We start from the raw sequence: 25,458 nt of genomic DNA, 5'->3' as shown, positions 1-25,458 counted from the left end.
ATCATCTTGGTTAGTTTCCAGCCTCTTGCCGGGTCTGTATGGAACATAGGCCTCTCCATCCTCTTCTGTCTTACCACCATCTCTCCGTCTTCACCTTGGTCCAGTCTTCTCCTTTCTTCTGGACGCATTCCTCTACTCCTTTCAGCCATCTGTCTCTCGGTCTTCCTCTTGGTCTCTTTCCTTCCCGTTTCATCTCGTGTATCCTCCTCCATTCTCTTAACATGTCCATACCATTGCAGCCTTGATTTTTCTATCTCCTCCTGTAATGGTTCCACCATCATTAACTATCTGATCCTGTCATTTCTTTGTCACTGTTTCTCAAGAATTTCATCTCACTAGCATGTACTTTGTTTTTCTCTCTTCCTTTCATAACCCAGGTTTCTGACGCATGTGACAGGATTGGGACATAGTGTGACTGCTATATAACCTTTTTACTGATATGGGGTACATCCTTGCTCCATATCAGGCTTCTGACACTCTTCTGAAATGCTTCTGCTTTCTCCCCCACTCATTTATTTCTCTGTCGTTTTTTTCCATCTTCCTGTATCAGGCTTCCTAGGTACTTGAAACTCTCCATTCTCCTCAATCGTTCCCCATAAATTGTTATTCCAGTTGTTCCTCTCTCCTTCTTTCTTGTTGTATAATCATCTTACTCTTACTGATACTAAATTTCATCCTACATTCTTGTACTGTTTATTCCCATACGCCCAACTGCTCTTGTACTTCCTCCCCCTTATCCCCCCAAATCATCAGATCATCTGCAAACACCATAGCTTTCATCTTCCTTTCACCAATTACTTGTGCTATTGTACTCATTATATCATCCATCACTACAATGAAGTGTAATGGTGAAAGTGCGCTTCCCTGCCTCAGGTCATTCTTCTCCAAACTGATCTCTCTCCTCCCACTATCACACAGCTCACTCTTCCATGGTACATTTCCCTTATCCTCCAAATATTCTGTTTTGCTACTCCTCTGTTCTCCAGGGCTTACCATTCATAATGCTGTTCCTACAGTTGTCTTAGAGCAAAAATTAGATCCACCATGGACCTTCCTGTCCTGAAGCCATGTTGCTCTTCTCTCATTCTTACTTCTAATTTTGCCTGAAGTCATGCTTACAAAATTTTCTCAAAAATCTTTCCACAATGACTCATCAGTGTTATCCCCCAACAGTTCTTTCACTCTTTTCTATTCCCCTTCTTTGAGATCGGAACAATTATTCCCTTCTTCCAGTCTTCTGGGATTGTCTTCTGTCTCCACACAATTTTCATTACTCGATATAGCCATTGTATCCCCACCTCTGCTGCTGCTCTCACCATCTCTACACTTAGCTCATCCAGACCTGGTGACTTCCCTCCCTTCATCTTGACCAATGCCTCTTCCACTTCTCCCCATGCAAGGTCTTTTTCTATTTGCTGTTCCTCCTCTTTTTTTCTCCTCAGCTTGTTCCTCCTCATCCAGGTCTCCATTCAGGCTCAGGAGTTCTTCAAAACACTCCTTCCACATGTTCTTGAGCTCCTCCATATTCTATACATGTTGTCAATGTTTGTTCACCATTCGAGCATAATCTGTCATGCCGTTCTTCCTCTTACTTTTAATCATCCCATATAACACCTTGTTTGAACCTTCACTGTCCTCCTCCATCATTCTGGTCCACTGTTCCATCCACTTTCTTCTCTTCTCCACCACCACTCTTTTTGCTTCTTTCTTTCCTGCCTGATACTCTTTTCTTGTCTCTACTGCTCTCTTTTGGAACCATACCCTAAAGGCTCTATTCTTCTTCTGTACTATATCCTTTGTTTTATCATTCCACAAGGGTGTTTCTTTCTGTCTCTTTTTGTTGCTTGTCCTTCCACGTATTGCTTCCGCCGTGCTTACTAATGTTCCCTTGAATCTACCCCATTCCTCTTCTATCATTTTTGGTTCATCCTTTGGGATGCTTTCCTTTGTACTTGTAGGTACTGTAGCCTGCTTTCTTCCTCCTTCAACTTCCATACTTTATACATCTTTCCTGGTTTGCTGTCCCTTTATTATCCTTAGTCCCTCTCAGGTTCATTACCAGCAAACAGTGGTCACTATCCAAGGTCTCTGATGGTATTACCTTAATGTCAATGATGTTCCCATTCATCTCACTATCAACTTTCTCTTTAAGTCTTGACTGTATCAGGTAATCTTGTGGCTCTCCCTTTTCCTGAACCAAGAGTTCCCAACCAGCAAGCCATTCCTTTGACAGAACTCCAACAGTCTTTCACCTTGATTGGTGACTCCATGGAGTGCTGTCTGCACAACGACCATATATGTTAAGTTAAAAGGAAGGTCCGCGTTTGCCATAATATTGATGTTTTAAGGATGTAAAAATCGATTTTCAATCACATAGTGATCGTCTTCAGTGCTGTGATGTACAAATTAAACTCATAGACACTGGTATCTAGTTATCATTAACCAAAGCTGAGAAGTGATCACAATAACTGAAGATTATTGTGATCACTTCTCAGCTTTGGTTAATGATAACTAGATACCAGTGTCTATGAGTTTAATTTGTACACCACAGCACTGAAGATAATCACTATGTGATTGAAAATCGATTTGGCCATCAATAAAACAACAATATTATGGCCAACACTGACCTTCCTTTTAATTTAGTCTTTCACCTTCCTCATTTTGGCAGTCCCAACACTCTGGTCCAAGCACACTTTCGCAGCCTTGTCTTTCTCTTCCAATGTGTGTATTTAAATCCCCAATTACTCTCATATTCGTCCTTCCCACCTGCCTCTGCATTTCATCTCCAAACTTGCTTCTCCTCAGAAGTGCAACCCACCTGCGGCGCACACTCTTTTATTTCCTCTATGGGCATCCCCTTGAATGATATTTTGGTCTTCATCATCCTATCACTTATTCTCTTCACTTCCTCTTTTAATCCATCTCTTACTACTATTCCGACTCCATTTCTCCTTCCCTCCTCATTTCCACTCCAGTACAGTCAGTAGCCTTTCCTCAGTTCTCTCCTTCCTTCTCCTTTCCATCTCATTTCAGCTAACCCCAATAGGTCTAACTTTCTTCTTTCCATCATATCTACCATCTGCTCCACCTTTCCAGTCAACATTTGTATATTTAATGTTCCAAATCTTAAGCCGTCGGCACACAGATCGTGCTGTCGAACGTTAACATTGAGCGTGCCAATTTCAACTTGCTGCTGAACGCTCAAGAACTATGTGACTTGTGCATACGGCACGTGGGCCTTAACGTGATATATGCGATAGCAACGCACTCCAGTGGCAGTTGAGGGATGTTTCCAGTTCGTAAATGACATTGTTTACTCAACGGGCGCGCATAAAATTCCCACATTAGCTCTATTAAAATGCACATTTCCTCCATCATCCACGAAAAGGAAAGTACCATGTCCAATCAATAAGGACGCAGACTTATAAAAGTTCCATTACAAACAGTGCGGTACAAATTTGGAATACTTCTCCGCATAAGATAAACATTATTTCATCATTCCCACATTTTAGTAAAACCCCAAGGTCAGTCTTACTTGATCAGTGTTCCAACCCAGTAGCAGAATCTTTGCATCGTGTGAATTATGAAGCGTAAAACAAAAAGGAGCAAAATATCTTTATACAAGTAGCGCAAGCTGTCCTGTAGATTAAGCCAATTGAAAAAAGTCACCCCTCAAAAAAAGGTGAACTTGCAGTTATATAACATCAAATATTATACTATATACTTATATTAAACTAATAATAAAGCATCAGAACCCAATAAAAACGCGAATGTTAGGAAAGAATATTCGGAAGTGGCACGACGCGAGCCACCGCCCCATCAAACATCTTTCCACCGTGCAATGACGCTAGTCATTACGCTACACCAATACCAGACTGCAAATGTCTAATCATAGTATGTGAGCTCCTGCAGAAAACCTTAATTGTAGATATATTACTACTTGAAATTTAATTGTAACAAATTGTACCAAGAACAATGTGTTTTGGACGGATCTTCAGTGTGTTGTTGGCTACTCTCATAATACGCAAGTTACAATAATTCTTTTGCCAAGAATATGATGTTTCTCATTATTTTATTGGAACGTATCACACAGCTAACAACGGGTTTTCCAGTTATTCTCAATTTGCTGGTACTCAGAAATGGCATATATACATATAGCCTTGAAATGAATGCCAATATGGCGCCTCACAACTCGGTACTGTAGGGAGACGGCGATCGTGTGACGTAGGTGGCGTTGCGCCATCTCATTGGTCAACGCTCAGACGCACGCTCGGAATATCTGGCATGCCAGATATTGCTCTGTACGTTCAGAAAGACCCCTGAACGTGCTCTTCCATGCTATGACGTCAGAAACTCGGCACGCTCAATGCTTAACGTTCGGATGCACGGTCCGTGTGCCGATGGCTTTAGTCCTTGTTTATAGCCAGTTCGTCATCAATTAAATCCTTCCTTAGGTGTCCTTTCTGATGCCCGTTCTATTTTTGAAAGCACAAATCATAATCCACTACTGGCTTGCTGGGCCTATAGTAGCTCCACCAGAGCCTCATTAGCTGCCACTTTTCAGGCTTCCTGTAGGACCTTCATAGCTAACGTAGAGATCCCGGGGCACACACAGTCCCCACTGTACCTCGCTCCTAGAGGCAATCCCCTGCTTGTACCTAAGTTCCCTGAACATACTGTAATCATTGGAGGAGACTTTAATCATCTAACATCAACTGGGAAAATTACAGTTTTGTTAGTGAGGGGACATGACAAAACCTACCTAGAATCGATGGTTTGGAACTGCACTCATGATGGAAATATATTAGGGCAGTTATAGCAACAATGAATACAAAAATGCAAAGGACCACTAAAACAAGCAGAAAGATTTATACATTCAGCAAACTAGACAAATAAGCAATAGTGTCATGTCCCAATGAGGAACTTGAAATTTTATCTCAGGATGGGATCATGTAGAGGAACTGTGGCTCAAGTTTAAAATAATAGTTGACCATGCACTGGATAGATATGTACTGAGTAGAGCACTTCATGATGGGAGAGGTCTTCCATGGTATACAATCACTGTAAAGAAACATCTATAGAAACAAAGACTACTGCATAATAAGTGTAAAACAGAGCATGGGAGTATAGACAGAGAGATGCTGAATGAAACACATTTGGCTATCAAGAGAACTGTGTGTGACATCTTCAGTGACTTCTGTACAGCAGAATAAGAGGTCTGTTCAAAAAATTCTGAAACATTTGTAATTTTGCACGAATGATGTGTTGGAGCGAAATGTGATTGGCATCCCTACACACAACTTTGTTTAATGTGTAACTGCAATGTGTAACTGCTGGAAGTTTCATTGTTGTATGTCTGTTATTGTTCAGTGCTGTATAGAGTAGAACACTGTGTCGTACAATTTGCGAATTTCGATATAGTAGAGTTAGAGGAGCATTGCATCTGCATTAAATTTTAGATGAAATTTGAGAAAACCTTTCCAGAGACACACTAAATCATGATGCAGGAAGCCTATTGTGGTGAGTACTTAAGCTGTACTGTGTATTACAAATGGTTCACATGGTTTAAAAATGGCTGGGCAGAAGTTAAAGGTGACCTCCGTTTAGGACACCCTTCGACATCTACTAACGACGCTCATGTCAAGAATGTCAGTGAAATTGTATGTGCCATTCGAAGACTAGTCCAAGAGATTACAGAAGAATGTAACATTTCAGTTGGACCATTGGATCATGTCATTAAATCCTGACACAGCATCTTGGAATGCATTGTTTTGCTGCCAAGTTTGTCCCACAACTCATGAGTCAAAACCACAAACAAAGCCCTTCACCTCACAATCTGTGAAGAGCTTTTGGATCGTGCAAATGAGAATGAGATGGTCTTTAAGAGAATCATAACTGGTGATGAGACCTGGGTCTACAGTTATGATGCTGAGACCAAGGTTCAATCTTCACAGTGAGTCGGGAAAGTTCTCCAAGACCAAAAAAAGTTTGTAAGATCAGGTCAAAATGTCAAAGCCATGCTGATAGCTTTTTTTTTTATGTTGAAGGATTAGTTCATCATGAATTCATGTCACAGGGACAAACCATTAATCTGTGGTCCTATCGGGATGTGTTGTGATGGGTGTGCCTGGAAAATGGCATGACAATTTATGACTCTTGCATCACAATAACACAACCATGCATTCATCCCTGTTGATGCATGACTATGCACAAAAAATGAAATCACTGCTCTGCCTCATCCTCCATACTCTCCAGACCTGGCACCTGTCTACTTTTTTTTTTTTTTTTTTTTAATTTACGAAATTGAAAACCCCATTAAAAGGATGAAGACTTGGAATGATAGACAAAAATAAAAGAAAATTCACAAATGGCAATTCACGTGATCCAGCAAGAGATGTACCAAGACTGCATCCGGAAGTGGAAATGGCATGGGAAGTGGTGTATCAGTTGTGGAGGAGAGTAGTTTGAAGGAGAACATGCACAATAAGTAAAAGAAAGGTGTAGAAAAATTTTGTGGACAAAGTTCTGGTTTTTGTAAACAGACATCATGTTGTGGAAAGATGTTTCATGAAATTCAAAGAATTTCTGGTCTTTATAAAGGATGCTAGTGACACCAGAGTTGGTGTCCAGTCACTCATGGACAAGACTGGAGCAGAAATTGAGAGTGGCAAACCAAAATAGAAATGCTTAAGTCTGCTCTCAAAGGTAAAGAGTATTGCCCCAGTTTAATTCTTGAATAACTGGAAAGGTGAGTGAAATGGACATTGGCGTCAGTGATGAAAAAGCAGCTGAAATCATTAAAACTGAATGAAATTTCTGGGCCCGATGACAGATTTTATCTCCAATTGTGCTAGAGTTAACCCATCTGTTAACTATGATCTATCACAGATTCCTGAAACAAAAACCCATGCCCAGTTTTTGGAAGAAAGCTTGGGTCACACTTGTCTCCAAGAAGAGTATTTGAAATGATCCACAAACCCACTGTCCAGTATCCCTCACAACCATGTGTTGTACAATCTACGTTATATCCCTTATTATGTTTGTGTATATTGTTGTATGTGTGTGCGGAAATATTGTGCTGAAGGTGCAATTAATCATGAAAGAAAAACAATTAAACTTTTATAACTTGAAGCTAATAGCGATGCACTAATGTCTAAATCTCTATGTACTGCCTGAGAAAGTTTGTGTCACAGATAAGCAAAAACTCTCTTGCTAATGCTTGAAAGGCTTAATTACTAGGGCACAAATTGCTGTTCTTATTGTACCTCCACAGTATTACAGAATATGAGCATATATCATTCAGTCTTCGTGAAAAAATGTCTGGCAATAAGATTTTAACCTAGAAAGAATATTAAACCTCTAGTGGTGAAATCTCTTTTATCTCATAGAGCAGAAGCAAGTGCTGATATTCTCTGGTTGCCTGTAAAACTTTTATTGTTCATAAATAGGAAAGGTTGTATAGGATCCTCTGAATCTGAGTCTGTACAACTTAGTCCACATTTGGTGATATGAAGTGCAGCCGTTTGCAGATTTCTATTAATAACAGGTAACACATCGAAATTCCTTTGTGCTTGCAAATCCACCAGCAGACTTCATCAACCAAATGTCCAAAGTTGCTATAGAGGCTTAGCACAATTTACTTTCTCGAAAGTCATTTCAGAAAAAATTGAGATTGATTGAATTATCTTTTATAGAATTACAATATATTCTCGCATAGGTTTACAATGATAAAATCTCAGATCTCTCTCTCTCTCTCTCTCTCTCTTTCTTTATACAACTCTGTGACAGTTTATTTTTACAAAATGATACCAAATAAGTGATAGTTATGTGCATCTGACTCGCATAGGTCCATACATTAATGCACCTCTATAGTGAGTCCTTCTTAAATCACAAAATTTTTACTATAGTCGACGTTGCAGCATGGAGCAACTCTATTTCTCGGAGTAAACGCATCACTCGCACAGGAGAAATGTGCTGTTGACTTATTTTATCAGTTTTAGCTTTAACAATATGAGACTCATTGACCCATCAGCTGACTGGCGCAGCTTTAAAAAGAGAAACAAATAAAATATCTCAGTCTAGCACAGATTTGACTGGGATATTATAAATCTTAGGACATATTTTGAGCTCAAATATAATGAGGTATCTTGAATCAAGACAGTGAGGTAGATGTAGCATTTCTCGATTTTCAAAAAGCATTTGCCATATTACCATACTTACACTTACTATCAAAAGCATGATTGTATGGGGCATCAAGCAAAATTTGTGACTATTGAGGATTTTTTGGTAGGGAGGATGCAGCAACTTATCTAACATGGAGGATAGGATGGGGGAAAAAAATGTTAATTTTGTACTACACATTTTTCTGAAGAGTTTGATATATAAAACATATGTGTTCAAGGAAGTGTAAGATGTGTCATTTAGTCTTAAGTGTGCCAAAGTGCAGTGCCGCACGTCTTTACACAGCATTCTTCAATCGTATGTCACTATATTTTGCTCTGTGGAATTCAAAAGCGTGTATTTTATAATGGAAGCCATCAAACCTATATTCAGGAGAGTGGGAATTAAAATGTTCTGTGGTGCCCTTCCTGCTCCCAGTTGGCCTGTTTGACATCCTACCCTGCTTATAAATAATTCCATCCAGTATTAATTGTGAGATTTTTTTTTAACTGGGAGAATAAGAACTCATCAGAAAATTTATGCTCCTGGTTGCCTGTTAGCTAATAACTTTCTCTTTTGTGGGACATAAAATTAAATATAGGAAACATAAAACCAGTAAAGACAAGGCACAAGCAAGACAGTACCTTTTTGTTTTCTCTGTAATCTTGCTACAGCTTTACATGGCGTGCTTTCCTTTCTGTGAAATAATCTATTACCTCATCAAAGTTTATCAAATGTTTTGCTACATGAAAAATCAAAATGTCATTGTCTAACGCTAAAAAAGCTGTTAATATGAATAGTACCTAAGACTGGTGTGGTTTCCGAATTTTGTTATGTTCATTTTCTCACTGTCTATTAGATAAAACAAAATAGGCCTTTCTAATATTGCAGAAGTTGTAACACATTCCAAACAAGCGAGACTATTTTGGCACAAACGATCCTTTTTATATACCTCATGTACATAAATAACATGACAGAATACAATTCATGAAGTACCAAAATCAAATGTCTATTAGGCCTACTACAAGTAAAAAGATTTATGTTCGGAAATAGTTTCACAGTTTATTCATGTGCTCCAGATTCAGGCATGAAACTGAAAAGCAGTAGTACGAACTCTTTATATAAATTTGAAATGGTCATATTCTTCCATATAATTTGTGTGATGTCTCCTTTCCTCTCCTTCCTCACTTTTACAATCTTGCCATCACCAATTCTGCAACTATACCTGCCATTGTCAAAACTGTTCTTCGGTTTACTTCAAAAAAATGTTCAAATGTGTGTGAAATCTTATGGGAGTTAACTGCTAAGGTCATCAGTCCCTAAGCTCACACACTACTTAACCTAAATTATCGTAAGGACAAACACACACACCCATGCCCGAAGGAGGACTCGAACCTCCACCGGGACCAGCTGCACAGTCCATGACTGCAGCACCATAGACCGCTCGGCTAATCCCTTGCGGCGGTTAACTTCACTGACCCTGCCAGACTCACTGGTTTAGTTATCCTGCATTTATTTTCCGGTTCAGCATTATTCCATGTTTGTACAACTTGTTTTCCACACTGTTCTGAGAACTTAACTAAAGTGGCTGCTTACTGAGGACTGTACAACTGGTCCTTGGTAGTGTAGTGATTTGGCACAAATTTTCTATCAAAATTTCATTTTCTCGGATAATATGTAATTGTTCTTATTTGTTATTCCTTTTAGTTATTTATTTCCACTCTGGTAGTTTGAATCTATGGATTTTGCTAATAATTATAACAATGCTGATCATTCGCACACCAAGCCAACAACATAAACAAGCAGCAGTTGTCATTCACCCATTGTGGTTTATTCAGCTCAGCTCATATAGGGCCGTCCCATTTTGTCTGCAGAAAATTTTTTTATTTCTAGATGTGACAGGGATTGCCCTGACAGAGACATCACCTAAATAAACTTACACTGTGTTCAAAAATGCTCAAAAACCAACACGGATGCATTTCAAAATCATGTGAATAATTTGATATGAATATTATAGAAAGAAACATTCCACATATGAATAATTGATAGACCAATGTATGCCCGATACTAAGTGCTTTGTGAAACAAGGTTTTTTTTCTTCAAGAATATGAATTTGGCGCCCACAGAAATTGCTGCTCAGGGCAGATATACCTTATTCCCCCCCCCCCTCCCCCCCCCACCCCCTCCCCTCTATATCGGGGCCTGGGGTTCTTTTGGTCCTTTACTGTTCATGTTACGTATTAATGACCTTGCAAATGACGCAGTTATCTATAATGAAGTACAGTCTGAAAGAAGCTACATGAATATTCAATAAGATCTTGATAAGATTTCTAAGGGGTGCAATGATTGGCAGCTTACCTTAAATGTAAAAAAATGGCAGTATAATATCCTATGAGTAATCAGTGAGTCACAGTTGGAATCAGTCAACTCATAGAAGCACCTTGCTATAACACTGTAGGAACATGGAATGGAATTATCACATAGGCTCAGTTGTGGGTAATGCACGTAGTCGACTTTGCTTTATTGCTAGAACACTAGGGAAAATGAATGAGTCTACAAAGGAGATTACTTACAAACTACTTGTGTGACCTGTCCTAGACTATAGCTTATATGTACCAAATAGGACCAACAGGGGACATTGAACATGTACAGAGAAGGGCAGCAAGAATGCTCACAGGTTTGTTTGACCTGTGGGAAAGTATCACATTGATAGCAAAAGAGCTGAACTAGCAGACTGTTGAAGTTAGTTGTAACTTAGCCCTAGAAAGTCTACTTACAAAGTGTCAAGAACTGGCTTTAAATGATGACTATAGGAATGTACTACAACCTCGTATGAACCACTTCCATAGAGACAATGAGGACAAGATTGTTTAAATGCCTCTGCGTGTACTGCAATTAATCTAGTCATTTTTCCCACACTCCACTTGTGAATGGAACATAAAAGCCATAAATAAGTGATAGAATGAGATATATGCTGTGCAATCACTTTACAGTAATTTGCAGAGATGGATGTAGATGTAGATGTAGATGTAGAGAGTGTATTTGCAGCTGGTGCTACTGGAAACAATAAAAATAAAATCAAATGCAAAAAGTTGCCAAGTTATTTTATCTACAAACCAAGCCCTAATCACTCCAAATCCAAAGTTCAGTATTTTAAAACCAATTACTTCCTACATGCTATCAGATGAAAGTTAGTCTCCTGGTGATGTTCATTGGTATGCTGTTCCAATTAAATCACCTGCAAGTCTCAAACTTTATTTTTGCTAATGTCAAATAATAATTTTTATTATGTAGAATAGGGGATAGTTTTACTTCATAGAACAATTCGACGATAATGGTAGCCCGTATTAAGAATTACTTCATTTGTTTATTTAATTGCTTTTTACTTGTTTTATCTACATGTTTCTCTCTCTTTTCTCTCATTTTGATTTTATCTGTCTCCTTTTCCACTTTCCCACTAGTTTTTAACTGCACTGTTCTATTCATTTCTCATTTATGTACCTTTTTTGACTTCCTGCTGTCTCGGAAGCCTCCTCCTTCTTCTTTTTTTTCCCCTTGTTCTCACAACAGGATGGTCCCTCTCATCCTGGAGCCTGAGTGACCTGCCCTCTCTTATAACCTACCCCATCTTGTCCCACTTTTCTTCATTAGGAATGAATTTAAAGTTCCAAAAGATGTAATAGTTTTTTCTACTTTGGTGCATGTATTGTCAGTACATGGAATTTTACCTCCTAAGAACAAATACTGGCCACCTATTTTGTCTACTTGTAATTTTATAGTTCATATGAGGGAAGTTCCCTTCTGATACACCATTTATTACCACCAGTATATTGTTATTTGGATTATACATAAAAGAGGCCAGATGTAATGGAATTCAGAAATGTTGAAGTGAGTGTAAAATACTTTTTAATTCATAACTATTTCAATTTATTATTTTGCATCATGGCTGTCTACAACTCAGTTCTCCTGTGTGTTTTGAATCACAGTCTATCCTTTCCATATTGTTGTTTCTTCATTGCTCAATATCATAGATCATCACCTCTGGCTCACATTCGACCCCTTAGATTCATGGTCAGTGCGCCTGGATGCCACGCAGTAGATTCAATTTGTGGCTGGGTTGGAGGTTTCCTCCACTTCGGGACTGGGTGTTGTGTTGGTCTCATCATCATTTCATCATGATCAACAAGCGAGTTGCCTGTTCTGGTGTCGACTGAAAAGATTTTGCAAGTCGGCAGCCAAACATCCCCATTTGGGGACTCCCGGCCATCAGCGCCATATGATCATTTAATTTCATTTCTGGTTCATTGACTGTAATGTTGAATGTCTCAATTCATTATGCTATTTCCTTAGTTCTCTTTTAAGACGATAATTGTAATTATTTCCCAACCTGAATCAGTCCCATTTTGCAGAAGTGAGACGATTAATCTATAGTAGTTTTGTTGTAGTACAGGAGTAGTTATTACCATTGGGGGATGTATTAATAAGTAAGTGATGTAGTTAATCTTATTACCGATGTAGCTGATATGAACTTTCCACATAAGATACTTGTGGATCACAGTGCCTAAAACTAATGTGTTCAAGTTTGGGACAGTACTAACATTTCATCTGAAAGTAAGTACTGGCAAGCAGATCTGTATGATGTAAATTTTAAAATTTTCCTGGCGAATTGACTGTTCAAACAAATTTTGGGCTTGCAGCCGGTCGTCGTTCAATACCTCGCACGACATTTCAACTGGCCACCTGCCAGTCATCTTCAGGTGAGATGTCGTAGACTGGCAAAACGTCCTCCGTTTCGCAATGTATAGCGTGCTGTAACTATTCTGCGCATGCGTCGAAAACTTGATAGATGGACCACACTAACCGCCGGCAGTGCCCTCCCAAAAACTTGATAGATGGACCACACTAACCGCCGGCAGTGGCCTCCCTGGTGGAGTAACACAACTCAGTCGCTGTCTGTGTTGGCGCACTCTGTTATCTTCGATTTGAGCAAATCGTGGAGACAATGGGATTCCATGCACTGTCCAGCTGGTAGCTGCTGTCACAGTTCAACAGATTTTCCGCCAAGTGTATTTCTACAAATTCTTTAATAATTGAGTCCCAGAAAGATGTTGCTGTGGACAAACTCATTGTTTTCTCATACTCCATTGACTGTCCAGTGGAAATACAATGTTCAGCAATAGCAGACTTGGTTGGCTGCAAAAGGCGGGTGTAACGTTGATGTTCAGTGCAGCATTCTTTCACGGTGCATGTGGCTTGACCTATATAAGCCATACCATGTTGGCACGGTATCTTGTAAATTCTGGCCTTTCGCAGTAGCAGATTGTCCTTTACTGATCCCACAAGGTCTGCAATCTTCGATGATGGGCGGAAAACCACTTTTACCATAAATTTTCGGAGGATTCTTGCTATTTTAAACGAAGTGTTGCCAACAAAAGGAAGAAAAGCTAAAGATTGAATGAATGAATGAAATTTTATTTTCGTTTAGCTATTAAAGTAATTGACAAAGTGAAGTTATATATATACAAGTTATACAGCATATACAGGGTGGTCCATTGATAGTGACTGGGCCAAATGTCTCACAAAATAAACATCAAACGAAAAAACTACAAAGAATGAAACTCGTCTAGCTTGAAGGGGGAAACCAGATGGCGCTATGGCTGGCCCACTAGATGGCGCTGCCATAGGTCAAATGGATATCAACTGCGTTTTTTTTTAATAGGAACCCCCATTTTTTATTACATATTCATGTAGTACGTAAAGAAATATGAATGTTTTAGTTGGACCACTTTTTTCGTTTTGTGATAGATGGTGCTGTAATAGTCACAAATGTCTAAGTACGTGATATCATGTAACATTCTGCCAGTGCGGACGGTATTTGCTTCGTGATACATTACCCGTGTTAAAAATGGACCGTTTACCAATTGCGGAAAAGATTGATATTGTGTTGATGTATGGCTATTGTGATCAAAATGCTCAACGGGCGTGTGCTACGTATGCTGCTCGGTATCCTGAACGACATCATCCAAGTGTCTGGACCGTTCGCCAGATAGTTACGTTATTTAAGGAAATAGGAAGTGTTCAGCCACATGTGAAACATCAACCATGACCTGCAACAAATGATGATGCCCAAGTAGGTGTTTTAGTTGTTGTCGCGGCTAATCCGCACATCAGTAGCAGACAAACTGCTTGAGAATCAGGAATCTCATAAACGTCGGTGTTGAGAATCCTACATCAACATCAATTGCATCCATACCATATTTCTATGCACCAGGAATTGCATGCCGACGACTTTGAACGTCGTGTACAGTTCTGCCACTGGGCACAAGAGAAATTACGGGATGATGACAGTTTTTTTGCACACGTTCTAATCACCAAAAGTGGTAACGTAAACCGGCATAATATGCACTATTGGGCAACGGAAAATCCATGATGGCTGCGACAAGTGGAACATCAGCGACCTTGGTGAGTTAAGGTATGGTACAGCATTATGGGAGGAAAGATAATTGGCCCCCATTTTATCGATGGCAATCTAAATGGTGTAATGTATGCTGATTAATGTTCTATCGATGTTACTACAAGATGTTTCACTGCATTACAGAATGGCAATGTACTTACAACATGATGGATGTCTGGCACATAGCTCGCTTGCGGCTGAAGCGGTATTGAATAGCATATTTCATGACAGGTGTATTGGTCGTTGAAGCATCATACCATGCCCCGCACATTCACCAGATCTGAAGTCCCTGGATTTCTTTCTGTGGGGAAAGTTGAAGGATATTTGCTATCGTGATCCACCAACAATGCCTGACAACATGCGTCAGCACATTGTCAATGCATGTGCGAACATTACAGAAGGCAAACTACTCGCCGTTGAGAGGATGTCGTTACACGTATTGCCAAATGCATTGAGGCTGACAGACATCATTTTGAGCATTTATTGCATTAATGTGGTATTTACAGGTAATCATGCTGTAACAGCATGTACTCACAGAAATGATAAGTTCACAAAGATACATGTATCACATCGGAACAACCAAAATAAAATGTTCAATTGTACCTACGTTCCGTATTTTAATTTGAAAAAGCCTGCCTGTTACCAACTGTTCGTCTGAAATAGTGAGCCATATGTTTGTGACTATTGCAGCACCATCTATCACAATGCGAAACAAGTGGTCCAACTAAAACATTCATATTTCTCTACATACTACACGAATATGTAATAAAAAATGGGGGTTCCTTTTTTTAAAAAAAATGCAGTTGATGTCCATTTGACGTATGTCAGCACCATCTAGCGGGCCAACCATAGCGCCATATGGTTTCCCCCTTCAAGCTAGACAAGTTTTCTTCTTTGTAGTTTTTTTGCTTGACACTTATTTCGTGAGATAATTTGCCCGGTCATGATCAATGGACCACCCTTTATACATGGGTTGGAGATCAATATGTTACTATTGATTTTCCATAAAATACAATATTTAAAACGAAATAATATGAAAACATTGCATAATAAATTACTCAGTTAAAGAAATTATGCTGCACTCTCCAAACCGGTACCACTATGATATTTTACAGTCATAAAATTCCTGAAGTGAGTAACAAGGATTTGCAGCTAACCAACTGAATAATTTGACCTTAAATAAATCAAATGGAATAATTTGACCATAAATAAATCAAATGGAGCCTCTACCCAGTCTAGTGGCAGTTTGTTAAGCATCTTCATACCCATCACTTCGTGGCTGTTCAATGACTTGGATAATCTGTAGTAATGTATGTCCAGATGGCTACTCTAGTACCTTCCACCGCAGATGTCGAACACACGCCAGAACAAATGGACGTGGTCAGCCCATAGAGGGCTCCGCCTCCGCGGCGGCTATTCCGCGCAGTGGCTCTCGCACAGCGACGGCGCCACCGCTACGCCACGTGCAGACAGCGGCCAATAGCCGCTCCCTCCGGTTTCGTATATAGGGACCCGCTCTGCCCTAGTCCCGTCAGTCTGGTACTCACTCTGGATTTCGTTTATATCTCGGCGGTACTGCATTCTGGTCGTTGCTCGTTGTTGATATTTGCCTGGCTCTGGTTCTGAGTGGATTTACTGTTGGTGCTTGGTGTTGTGGTTTCCACAAGCCTCCGTTGTTTATCTCTTCCTTGTTGTGTCGGTCATAGTCGGTTGTTGTCAGTTGTCGTTGGTCTGTCGCCCGACTCGTCCTGTGTTTACCAGGTGGTGCGTGCTCCAGCGCCGGCGGCTTCCCCGCCTGGCGGCTCCGATCCGCAGCCCAAGGCGTTCCCGCATTTGGTTTTGGTTACTACAGCTACTATTTATGGTTGCATGTGTGTGTACATCTCTTCTACGCTGGTATTCTGATAAGTTGCTCTTTCTATGCAGTAGGGCAGTGTAAATATACATGTTTATAACAGTTAATATTTTTAAGTTCATAAACAGTGGTTTGCAGTGGGCCTGTTTATCACTGTTTGTGATCATTCGAATTACTTTCTTCTGAAGTACCAAAATGTCCTGAAGGTGTGAGCTATTGCACCATATTAAAAGCCCATAAGATATAATGCTTTGAAAAAAAGTAAAGTAGGCCGATCTTACATAGACCGCAGGTACATGGTTTTTTAAATTCCTTAACAAATACACCACTCTAGACAGCCTTGCGATAATGTATTTAATATGTGGTCTCCAAGTCAATTTACTATCTATAACAATACCTAAGAACTTAACACTATCCATGAAGTCTTCTACTGGCATATCTCTTAAACTAAATACAATCTTCCGGCATGTTCTCCTCGTTATCCACTTCTTGCTTCTTAGTTTTTAACTGTTAGTCCCCTGTTAATCTTCTGGGTAGAATAAACATTTTCACTGAATACTGTCTTTAGATGGGCACGTTCCTGAGGTAAGCTATCTAGATATGAGGCAGTATGAGCTCTATGAACAAGTTTTTTAAGCACATTCATGGTTTGCAATGGGTGGTGGCAACTCAATTCTTGCAAGTACAAATCAGTATGAGTGGGCTTCCGATAAACTGAATGCCCTAGAGAACCATCATTCTTCCTTTAAAACAGGACATCCAAGAAAGGCAAACAACCATCTTTCTCTTTCATGGTGAACCGGATGTTGCTATGAATGGAGTTGAGGTGATGTAGAAACTCCATTAATTTGTCTTCTCCATGAGGCCACACTATGAATGTATCATCCACATAACTCCAAAAAAAAAAAAAAACTGTTGGTTTCATGGCAGCTGATTCAAGTGCTCTCTCCTCAGAATCCTCCATAACAAGGTTGGCCACCAAGGGAGACAGGGGGCTACCCATGGCGACAGTCTGTTCAAAATATTGTTGATTAAACATAAAATAAGTTGAGGAAAGAGCTTGCCTAAGCAAAGCAGTGATATCAACAGGAAACATGTTACCAATCAGTGTCAAAGAATCTGCAAGAGGAACTTTTGTAAAAAGTGAGACCACATCAAAACTTTCTGGAACGTCTACACTACTAAGATGAAGAGCCACCAGTCTATTGATAAAATCAGCTGAGTTGCTTGTGTGATGTGAGCACTTGCCCACGAAAGGTCTCAGCAAGGAAGCAAGATGTTTTGCTAAATCATATGTAGGAGCTCCAACGTTGCTCACTATTGGACGCCCCCCCAGGGGGTTCACAACTCTTTTGTGGACACGTGCGTAGCGAGCACGGGACCCCGAGCTAATGTGGCCCTCCTTCCTTTCCGGGCTGCATACCTTCCCTTCCCTTTCTGCATCCCTCCCCGTCCCCCATCTTCGCCCCCCCCCCCCCTCACCTCTGGCTCTTTCCTTCCCTTTCTCCCCCTCTGGGAGTATGGTTTGTGCCTACGTCCGGAGACGGACGCTCGAAACTGTTCCAAATTCCTTGCTTTCTACACTTGCAAGTCCTCGTCCTTCCTCTGTCCTTCACTTTTCCTTCCCTCTTCTCCTTGCCCTTTTCTCCGCTGCGGCGTTTGAGACCCCCTCTTTTTTCCTTTCCCTTTCTCTTTTTTCCTCCCTGTGCGTGTCTGAAGGCCGACCCATGCACTTCCAAGCGTAGCCGGTGACGGGGTAACGCGTAATTCCCCGCACCGGGTAGACAGGTAGGACACGTACGTACCCCCTGGTAACGGCCAGGCCCAGGGAGGGGTGATTACCCGAGCTGATACCTTCCGAAAGTGCCGATTGGTCCCTCCGTCCGTTTGTCGGGAGGTGTGACCTGAGGTGTGATGAATCACCTAAGGCGGGTGTGCCCTCGGTGAGGGCCCCCACAAGGGAGGAGCGCACCATCGGAGACGCCGGTAATCATGGGGGATTCTTCCGCAATGGTTTCCTCACCTTCCACTATGTCTGCTCACAAACGTAAGTTCACTGAGTCTCAGCCACAGACGGTTCTTCCATCGTTGCCACAGTTCCTTGTTGTTTCTCGGTCTGACGAAGGTCACGACTTTTCCACGGTCAACCCTTTCATTATTCAGAAAGGTGTCGACGCAATTGCGGGTCCTGTAAAGTCTTGTTCCAGATTACGGAATGGCACCCTGTTGTTAGAAACACACAGTGCTCTCCAGGCTCAAAAATTGCTGCGTACTTCACTGCTCCACACCTTCCCTGTCCGGGTGGAACCGCACCGTACCTTAAATTCCTCGCGTGGAGTCGTTTATACACGCTCCCTCGATGGATTGTCTGACGAAGAAATTCAGCACTACCTGTCTGACCAGGGCGTCACGGCTGTTCATCGGGTTATGAAAAGGGTTGACTCGAACATCATTCCAACCCGCACCGTCTTCTTGACATTTGACAAAGTTCAACTCCCATCAAAAATCAAAGCAGGCTATGAGATAATTTCCGTTCGCCCTTATGTCCCAAACCCTACGCGTTGCTATCGATGTCAGCGGTTCAATCACACCAGCCAGTCCTGTTCCAATCCGGCCAAATGTGTTACATGTGGCAAGGATACCCATGAGGGTGCTTGTCCACCTCCATCCCCTCGCTGCATCAACTGTATGGGTGACCACGCTGCTTCCTCTCGAGATTGCCCCGTTTTTAAGGACGAAAAGCTCATCCAGGAAATAAGAGTGAAGGAAAAGGTGTCGACCTTTGCTGCTCGAAAGTTACTCGCCAGTCGACAGCCCACCGTGCCTCAGAAAGGAAAATACAGCACTGTCCTTGCTTCTCCTCGGCCAACAAAGGAGGCGGCCACGCAGACTTGCGACCTCACCTTTAGTACCACAGTCGTCAGATCGCCCGTTCAACCTCACCACTTTCGCCTGCCCACTCTATGGCTCACCCTTCGTCGGGTTCTGCTAAATCTCGGGCCCAAAAGTCAGACGCCAAGTCTTCGAAAAAAGAGCATTCTCGTGAAGAGTTTTTACGTACCGCAACTTCACAACCATCGGTTCCTCCTTCATCTAAACATCATACTTCCAAGAAGGCTACGAAGAAACACAGTTCCTCTCCTTCTCCGCCAAGGCGTGTCCCATCTACAGCACCACCTGGCGGAAATCGCCCTCGGCCATCTTCTGTGTCACCGAGGCGCACTGCTGGTGGCCGGTCAACTGGCCGATCGTTGGTGGCAGGAGCTGCTCCTGACCAACCTATGGATCAGGATCTTCTGCCTTCGACTGAATGCCATTCCATGCTGTCGGTCGCAAGCTCTGAGCAGTCGTTGAGTTGACAGCACCCTTGGTCACGTTCCTCCATTTTCTGTTCACCCTATGTCTATTATCCACTGGAATATCCGCGGCATTCGAGCCAATCGGGATGAATTGTTGATCCTCTTACGATCCTACTCGCCGGTCATCTTCTGTCTTCTGGAAACAAAGCTGCGTCCCCATGACCGCTTTGTTCTCCCTCATTTTCAGTCCGTCCAATATGACCTCCCCTCTGTTGAAGGCACTCCAGCCCATGGAGGACTCATGATTCTTCTCCATGATACTCTCCATTATCACCCAATCCCCTTAAACAGTTCCTTCCAAGCTGTCGCCGTCCGTCTTTCCCTTTCGGGATACACGTTCTCTCTTTGTACGGTTTACATTCCATCGTCTACACCAATGGCACGAGCTGATCTCCTTCATCTTCTTGATCAGCTTCCACCCCCCTATTTGCTGGTTGGGGACTTCAATGCCCACCACCCGCTTTGGGGATCTCCACATCCTTGTCCACGTGGCTCACTATTGCTAGACGTCTTCCACCAAGCGGATCTAGTCTGCCTCAACACTGGGGTCCCCACATTTTTGTCTGCCTCCACAACAAATTTATCTCATTTGGACCTTGCAGTCGGTACTGTTCCGCTAGCTCGGCGCTTCGAATGGTTCGCCCTTGATGATACACACTCGAGTGACCACTTTCCATGTGTTCTTAGACTGCAGCCGCAAATCCCATATATGCGCTCGCGACGCTGGAAGTTTGCCCAAGCCGATTGAACACTTTTTTCGTCTCTAGCGACATTCGATGACCGTCGCTTTCCCAGCGTCGACGATGAGGTCACACATGTTACCGACGTTATTCTCACAGCTGCGGAACGTTCAATACCACGCACCTCCGAATTGCCCCGGCGCCCCCCAGTTCCTTGGTGGAATGAGGCATGCCGTGACGCAATACGTGAGCGGCGACGTGCTCTTCGCATTTTCCGTCACCATCCAACTTTGGCCAACTGTATCCGATATAAGCAGCTCCGTGCGCGATGCCGTCGCGTCATCCGCGATTGCAAGAAGGCAAGCTGGAAATTCTTTATTAGCTCATTTAACACTTTCACTCCCTCCTCGGAAGTTTGGAGTCGGCTTCGACGGTTCTCAGGCGCGATAGTTTCTCCCCAGTCTCTGGGCTCACTGTCGTGCATGATACCTTAGTGGACCCCGTCACAATTTCTAACTCATTGGGTCAGCACTTTGCTGAGATTTCGAGCTCTTCAAATTACCCGCCAGCGTTTCTCCCAAAGAAACGTGCAGCAGAATTGCGACATCTTGCTTTCTCCTCTCAAAATCACGAAAGCTACAATACTGTTTTCTCCATGCGGGAACTCTGACATGCCCTCTCTTCTTCTCGCTCCTCCGCCCCAGGACCGGATGGTATCCATGTCCAAATGTTGCTGCATTTATCAACCCATAGCCTGCGTTACCTCCTTCGCCTTTATAATCGAATTTGGACCGACAGTACCTTTCCCAGGCGATGGCGGGAAGCTATTGTCGTTCCCGTTCCGAAACCTGGCAAGGACAAACATCTCCCATCTAGCTATCGCCCCATTTCTCTCACGAGTAGTGTCTGTAAGGTTTTGGAGCGTATGGTGAATTACCGTTTAGCTTGGTGGCTGGAATCCCGCAGTCTTTTAACACCAGCCCAATGCGGATTCCGAAAGCATCGTTCTGCCGTTGACCATCTTGTTGCTCTCTCCACTTATATCATGAACAATTTTCTCCAGAAATGCCAAACGGTAGCAATATTTTTTGATCTGGAGAGAGCATACGATATCTGTTGGAGGACAGGCATCCTCCGCACACTGTTCTCTTGGGGCTTTCAAACCCGGCTGCCCCTTTTTCTTCGCGAATTTATGGCAGAGCGCACATTTAGGGTGCGGGTGAACACTACTCTCTCCCGTACTTTCTCCCAAGAAAACGGGGTACCGCAGGGCTCCGTGCTTAGTGTTGTACTGTTTGCCATTGCCATTAATCCAATTATGGATTGTCTCCTTCCTGATGTCTCGGGCTCCCTCTTTGTGGACGATTTTGCGATCTACTACAGCTCTCAACGGACCAGCCTTCTTGAAAGACGTCTTCAAGGATGTCTCGATCGCCTCCACTCGTGGAGCATCGAAACCGGCTTCCGTTTCTCACCCAGTAAGACCGTTTGTGTTAATTTTTGGCGACGTACAGAGTTTCTTCCGCCCTCCTTACATCTAGGTCCTGTCAACCTTCCGTTTTCCGACGTCGCTAAATTCTTGGGTCTTATGTTTGACAGAAAACTGTGCTGGTCCTCCCACGTTTCCTATCTTTCGGCTTGCTGTCTGTGTTCCCTTAACACCCTCCGTGTCCTGAATGGTACCTCCTGGGGAGCGGACCGAGTGGTCCTTCTCCGCCTCTATTGCGCCTTAGTGCCCTCGAAATTGGATTATGGAAGCATAGTCTACTCCTCTGCTCGGCCGTCTATTCTTCGGCGTCTCGACTCTATCCACCACCGTGGATTACGTTTAGTGTCTGGAGCTTTTTACACCAGCCCTGTGGAAAGCCTTTATGCTGAGACTGCTGAACCTCCGCTGTCCAATCGGCGGGCAGTCCTTCTGAGTCGTTATGCTAGCCATCTGTCTTCCATGCCTGCTAATCCAGCCCATGACCTTTTTTTCGACGCCTTCTTTGATGTCGGGTATGCAGGCCGCTCCTCCTCCCTACTACCCCCGGGAGTCCGCTTCCGTCAACTGCTCCATTCTCTTTCCTTCCGCTTTCCTAAAACCTTCTTGACAACTTGGGGTACAGCACCGCCTTGGCTCCGTCCCCGGATCGACTTGCTCAGAGACCTGTGTCAGTTTCCCAAAGATGGTACCCCTACACTTGTTTACCGTCGGGCATTTGCTGCTCTATGTGCACAAATGACGGAAGCCACATTTATTTACACCGGCGGCTCGAAAACATCGTTAGGTGTAGGGAGCTGCTAACTTTTTATATTAGCGGTTAAACTCCGTTAACATTTCTAAAATTTATATAGTTTAAATAAAACATTACATTTTCACTCACCTCTCAAAAAACTTATTAATGGTGGTGCTGTAAGTGTAGGAACAAAATTGAGTCCCTTGCTCAATACAGACAGCATCAAATCATCCAAATTATTCTCTGTGATATTGACAATGGAACGTCGTACTATTATCCCTTCTGGCGACAGCTTCTGTGGCAACAGGCAGTCAAATTTTGATATCTGCTGACAATTAGCATCCTCGTGGATCCACTCGAATTTGGTCGAAGTCACTCCATCAACCCAGTCCCATGATACAGGAGAAAGATACCTTGCAACATTTAGATGTAACTGGTAAAGTTCTGCTGAGATAGCATCTAACCTTCATCTTGTATAGCAAATCCTCTCTTTGACAATAGCATATCTAGCCTTCTCAGTAATCTACCGTGCGGCGGTGGTCTTAATGAAATGAGTCACTCTAGCAAATTTTGGTATAATGCCATGGTCCCAACATCTCAATAACAAGGTTAAGGAGCTTAAAAGCTTTGCTCTTTTACCACGTAGCTTCTCGTAAGTTCAGATCTGTGAGGCCATCTCCTCCCCATAAAGGCGTCTGATTTGAATTTTAAACATCAGCGTTACACCCGCCTTTTGCAGCAAAGCAAGTCCGCTATTGCTGAACATTGTATTTCCACTGGACAGTCAATGGAGTATGAGAAAACAATGATTTTGTCCTCAGCAACATCTTTCTGGGACTCCATTATTAAAGAATCCATAGAAATACACCTTGCAGAATATCTGTTGAACCATGACAGTGGCTACCAGCTGGGCAGTGCATCAAATCCCATCATCTCCACAATTTGCTTAAATCAAAGATGACGGAGTGTGCCGATCACTGTGGCAAACAACAACACAGAAGGCTACCGAGTTCTGCCACTTCACCAGGGAGGGCGCTGCCAGCGAGCAGTGTGGTCGATTTATCAAGTTTTCGACGCATGCACAATATAGTTACAGCGCGCTATATATTGTGGAATGGTGGACGTTTTCGTGAGTCTGCGACGGCTCACCTGAAGATGACTGGCAGGTGGCCAGTTGAAATATCATGCGAGGTATTAAACGACGACCAGCTGCAAGCCCAAAATTTGTTTGAACGGTTCTGTGTCATAATTTTTTATATTCTGTCCTGACAGTTAAGCTATAATTAACCAATTTGATGACACAAAATACATAGTACAGTTACAATGCCTTTACATACATATGTTTTTTAATTGTTACAATTAAGTGCATTGAGGCTGTCTGCAGTTCTGCTGCCATCTTCTCATGGTCACTGATCATTGACCAGTACAGTACAGTGAACAGAACTGCCCGCATGAACATCACATGTCAGTTTCCTGTGAACTCCACATAAAGCAAAAGGAGTTGAATGTTCATTGTTGATGGCTGAGATAGTATGCAATATGTTGCCTGTCACACTTGTTAAGCGAAACCATTCTCCTACCTCTCTTAACATTCCCTTTCCTGTAATTCATCTAGTCACTCATGTTTTGACAGAATTGCAATCACCAATGCAGCATTCTGTGTTACCTGAACCAAAAAGTTGAGGGACATATGTGCCTTGAAGATGTAAGATATTGCCTTCACAGTATAGTTCTCTGTCTGATCCGGTACTTGTTTGCAATTTTTGTTCCAGCCAAGATGAGCTTATATCAGATCCACAGGTGCAGAAAGTAATAGCAGAACAGACTTCTGAGTGGTCAGCAATGTTGGAGCGGCACCACAGGGAGGAGTGGGCGATGCTGAGGAGGCATGTGCAGGATCAGCAGGTAGGCAGCAGCAGCATTCGTATCGTGTCTCCATGTTCCACAAATACTTGCTCATGGTGAATGCTTGCAAAGGATGGTTCTTGATATAGTTTTTGTTTGAAGTTTGTTTGTACTGGAAGTTGCAATACAGAGACTTTCCGCACAAGTAAAAAGTTCATTTTTGGAATCTGCTGTGGATTCAGATTTCGGTATTAGTATCACTACAGGCCAAGATTCCCCCCTCTCCCCCAACCCCCTCACCCCCACCCTTGTCCCCATCGCTGCTGTGCCTTGAGCACTCTTCCTGCATATTGGACTCCCTTCCAATGATCCCTGAACCTCTCTGAAAAGGTGTGCAGTTGGTAAGGTGAAACACAGCTCATTCTCTGTAGGCAGAATGTCCTCTTTATCACAATTTCAGGTGAACAATTATACTCTGATAACTGACAGTCGAGTGTGGAATGTGGTCAGGTGGGATAGCTACATTGCTCTTATATCACTCCTAAAAAGTACTACCTTTGTTTCTTTCTTTATCTTTTTTTAAATTTATCTAATCCATATGCAGGTTAGTTTTGAAACATGGGAGTTCTTTTACAAGCTGTTGTTGTTGTTGTGGTCTTCAGTCCTGAGACTGGTTTGATGCAGCTCTCCATGCTACTCTATCCTGTGCAAGCTTCTTCATCTCCCAGTACCTACTGCAACCTACATCCTTCTGAACCTGCTTGGTGTATTCATCTCTTGGTCTCCCTCTATGATTTTTACCCTCCACGCTGCCCTCCAATACTAAATTGGTGATCCCTTGATGCCTCAGAACATGTCCTACCAACCGATCCCTTCTTCTAGT

At 42.5% G+C, this 25,458-nt stretch overlaps 1 protein-coding gene across 1 annotated transcript in view; it reads left to right on the top strand.

The window, feature by feature from the left end:
• Window positions 1-25,458, top strand: part of LOC124621921 (1-phosphatidylinositol 4,5-bisphosphate phosphodiesterase-like) — a 603,554-nt gene that overhangs the window by 520,524 nt on the left and 57,572 nt on the right. Inside the window, exon 20 of the mRNA XM_047147427.1 lies at window positions 24,503-24,635. Within this exon, the coding sequence (XP_047003383.1) occupies window positions 24,503-24,635 (133 nt within the window). The remainder of the gene's footprint in view (window positions 1-24,502; window positions 24,636-25,458) is intronic.

Source organism: Schistocerca americana, chromosome 7 (assembly GCF_021461395.2).
Source record: "Schistocerca americana isolate TAMUIC-IGC-003095 chromosome 7, iqSchAmer2.1, whole genome shotgun sequence".
NCBI lineage: Eukaryota > Metazoa > Arthropoda > Insecta > Orthoptera > Acrididae > Schistocerca > Schistocerca americana.
This window is presented reverse-complemented; position numbering and strand designations above follow the sequence as displayed.